Source organism: Bison bison, unplaced genomic scaffold, assembly GCF_000754665.1.
Source record: "Bison bison bison isolate TAMUID 2011002044 unplaced genomic scaffold, Bison_UMD1.0 scf7180017864302, whole genome shotgun sequence".
NCBI lineage: Eukaryota > Metazoa > Chordata > Mammalia > Artiodactyla > Bovidae > Bison > Bison bison.
Window position 1 is genome coordinate 1,753,359 of NW_011494874.1, and position 3,212 is coordinate 1,756,570.

A 3,212-nucleotide genomic window follows, 5' to 3' on the forward strand; every position below is an offset into this window, starting at 1 on the left:
GCTTGCCTTGGCTGTGTCGTCCAGCCACGTGTCCACCGTGTCGCAGGCCGAGCGCAGGTCAGACTCCCCGAACTCATACTTCTTCGACCAGCCCAGGGGTGCGTATCGTAAGCGCTCCTGGATGACGGCGTGGAACCAGGCCAGCAGGAAGTACAAGCGAGCACGCTCGTTGGGAGACTAGGTGGGAAGTTAGCAAGAACAGGGTCATCGGGATGTAGGCCCGTTCTAACTAAGAAGACAGTCCGGGGCTTGCTGCAGTCAAGGTCTTAAAAAGTGCTCTGCGCGTACTCACACTGGGGGCACCCTGACCTCAGTCATTAATGCGAATGGTGTTGCTAGGAGAAAACCACACCAAGTTTTCTATTAATAAAGATGTGTTCCTGATTACACTTTTAAGCTAAATGATACAGCCAACAGGAAAGTACACAGAAGACAAGTTTCTAAAAATGGCAGAAAGGGTGGATTATGGCCCAAAATAAAAGAGGACTTAAGAAACACAAAATTAGTAGATAATTTTATTTTTTTAATGCCACGTCGTGTGGTATGTGGGATTTTAGCTCTCTGAGCAGGGACTGCGCCCAGGTCCCCTGCAGGAGAAGTACATATGCTTAGCCACTGGGCCTCCAGGGAAGTCCTGTGATGCAAAATTCCTGCCACGACCCCCTCCTCCCGCCCACAAGCCCTGGCCTCAGCTTGGTGCCCAGACGTCTGTGCGGCCCCGCACCCCAGCCCGACAGCAAGCTCAGCGGCACTCACCTTGCATATCCGAGACACGGGGATGCTGCTGAAGGTCCTCAGCATGTTGGCCTTCACGCCCGGGGGTGGCTCGAACACGAAGATGCGGCCGGCTCGGAGCAGGTTCACGGGCACCTGAGGGGCACACGGGGCCCGCTGCCCGTGAGCGCTCGGCTCTGCCGCCCCACCCCCGCCCGGTGCCAGGCCAGTGCCCTCGGTCCCCGCACCTTGGGGTTGATCTCCATGGTGAGGAAGAGCCTGAAGCAGGCATGCGGCTGCAGCGAGTGCAGCTTCTTCTCCAGCTGCATCAGCCAGCCCGGGGCCAGGTGGACGTTCTTTAGCATCACCCACCTGTGGGCAGGGAGAAGGCCGCAGCCTCACGTCTCTGGCCGGAATCCTTGGGGACTCGGGCCTCATGAAGCAAAACCAAAGCAGCCTACCTGCCCGACTTCACAGCTGTGTTTATTGCTTTGTCTGCCTGGTTAAAGCCTTCTGTAGAGCCTGGTAACAGACAGCTGAAGGGTCAGCAGGCGGACTTGGACTCTAGCGCCCCCCACCGTGAAGTCCCGGGGAGGGGACAGACCGACTGCCCTTACCAATGGCGATGGACGTGATCTGCGTGTTCTGCTCGGCAGCAAGGTCCTCCACATGCCCGCTGGCGTCGTACCCGGGCACAGAGCACATCAGGACGGGCGTGTTCGGCTTGACCTGCAGACCGGGGAGTCGGGCTTTGGTGAGGGGGAGGCCCGCCAACAGTGAGCCCGTCGAGGGGCAGGGCCCTTTGGGGGCTCATGCAGACGGGCAGCTCAGCGCCCACGGGGCCGGCGCGCACCTCTGTGTCCACGATGTGGGTCAGGTCGAGCGGCTGCTCCATGATGGACATGAAGGACTCCCCGAGGTTGGTGGACACAAACATGTGCGCCATGGCCAGCATGCGGTCGGGGCGGAAGGCCTGGATCAGGAGCAGGCGGTGGATGGCCTGCCCGATGGGAGCTGGAACGAGGCCGGGAGGAGGGTCGGTGACAGCACAGGCCTGAGACAGCCCCCCAGCTGTCCCTGCCACGGGCCCCTGCCCCACAAACAGTGGGGCAACACTCTGCTCAAACAACACCGCAGACATCAGGACACCCCCTCTTCCTCTCTGCCTGTGAATCGCCAGCACCCCACCTCACCACAGCACCCTCTGGGCACAGCTGTGACAAGACCTCCGCCCAGGGCCCTCCGTGGGTGACGGGTGGCTACTGACTCTGAATGACCACGTGGAGCCCGCTCAGGAAGGACTCCGAAGAGCCCGAGAGACCCGGTAGCCACCGCCAACCTGTGTCCATGCTGAACCCCGCCCCCCGCACCCCCTCCCGGGACCCGGCTGGCCCAGAGCCTCATACTCAGAAACAGCCCCCTTCTCCTAACGCCTAACCCCGGGCAGGGACCTTCTGGCTATTCCTCTCAGTCTTTCAAAAAGAGTTGCAACAGGAACTGAAAATTTTTTGCTTTCCCATGTCCAAGCCACCCCCACAGGTTCTAACACTGAGATGCGAATCTCAGGAATCAGTGACTTTCTGTCCCTGGCCGTCCCTGCGTTCAGCCAGCGAAGTGCATTCCACGCCCAGGTTCGGACGGCCACAATGAGGCAGGCCCCAAGGGCTTACTTGCAGGGTTCTCCTCGCTCCAGAGGTATGGCACGGTCTGCTCGGGGGAGCTGCTGTCCAGCCAGATGCCGAATTGCTATGGGGACAACAGAGGACGCATCACCGTGGGCTCTGCCCACCTCTGGGCAGAGCGGTTGGACTGACGTGTCCGACGTTTGACGGGAGAGAACACAACACGAAGTTCTGGGCTTTACAGGACAGGCGACTCCCTGGGAGGAGGCCAGCTCCCGCCGGGGACGCTCACCGGACCCTCACCTCGTCCGCCTGGACCTTGGCGATCAGATCCTTGAAGGCGGGCAGGCAGCTCAGCCTCACCACGGCCTCGGCCTGCTCCCCGGTCAGGCCCTGGATCTTGGGTGTCGAGCCCGCGCTCAGCACGATCTCCTTCCCCCTCAGGAAGTGCTGGAATTCCGCGTCGTAGGTGGGCTCCCTGGAGAGGGGGCAGCTGTCAGCCAGGGCCTCTCGGCAGGGGTCCCGTCTGCTGTCACCGAGACAACCGCGTCCTCTGGGGGCACCGCGCTAGGGCAGCTGACTCACCCGACGGTGCCCTTGAGCTTGATCCTGGCCAGCAGCATGGCGAAGGTGATGTGGTCCTGGTGCAGCATGCCTCGGGCCACGCGGTTGAACGCCACCTGGAGACACGCCGCGGAGCGCGCCATTGGAACACCGCCGTCCCTGGAGCACGCATCCCCGCCCCCCGCCCGAGGCGCACCCCACGCCGGGGCAGCCGGCCCGCGCTGTACCTGGAAGAGATCCTTGGTGATGATGGACAGGCGCTGGGTGTGGTCGGTGACGCCCTTCAGGTTGGGGTTCTCGTACAGGACGTTG

The 3,212-nt window shown here is 61.9% G+C and overlaps 1 protein-coding gene across 1 annotated transcript in view; it reads right to left on the reverse strand.

The window, feature by feature from the left end:
• The window catches only part of DYNC1H1 (dynein, cytoplasmic 1, heavy chain 1), a 62,185-nt gene that overhangs the window by 4,238 nt on the left and 54,735 nt on the right, over positions 1-3,212 (reverse strand). The window contains exons 64-73 of the mRNA XM_010851418.1: positions 3,128-3,212; positions 2,922-3,016; positions 2,640-2,814; positions 2,385-2,460; positions 1,568-1,728; positions 1,332-1,443; positions 1,176-1,236; positions 963-1,086; positions 757-870; positions 7-177 (exon numbers count right to left, since the gene is read on the reverse strand). The exon at positions 3,128-3,212 is cut by the window's right edge and continues 27 nt beyond it. Coding sequence (XP_010849720.1) covers positions 7-177; positions 757-870; positions 963-1,086; positions 1,176-1,236; positions 1,332-1,443; positions 1,568-1,728; positions 2,385-2,460; positions 2,640-2,814; positions 2,922-3,016; positions 3,128-3,212 — 1,174 coding nt within the window. The remainder of the gene's footprint in view (positions 1-6; positions 178-756; positions 871-962; positions 1,087-1,175; positions 1,237-1,331; positions 1,444-1,567; positions 1,729-2,384; positions 2,461-2,639; positions 2,815-2,921; positions 3,017-3,127) is intronic.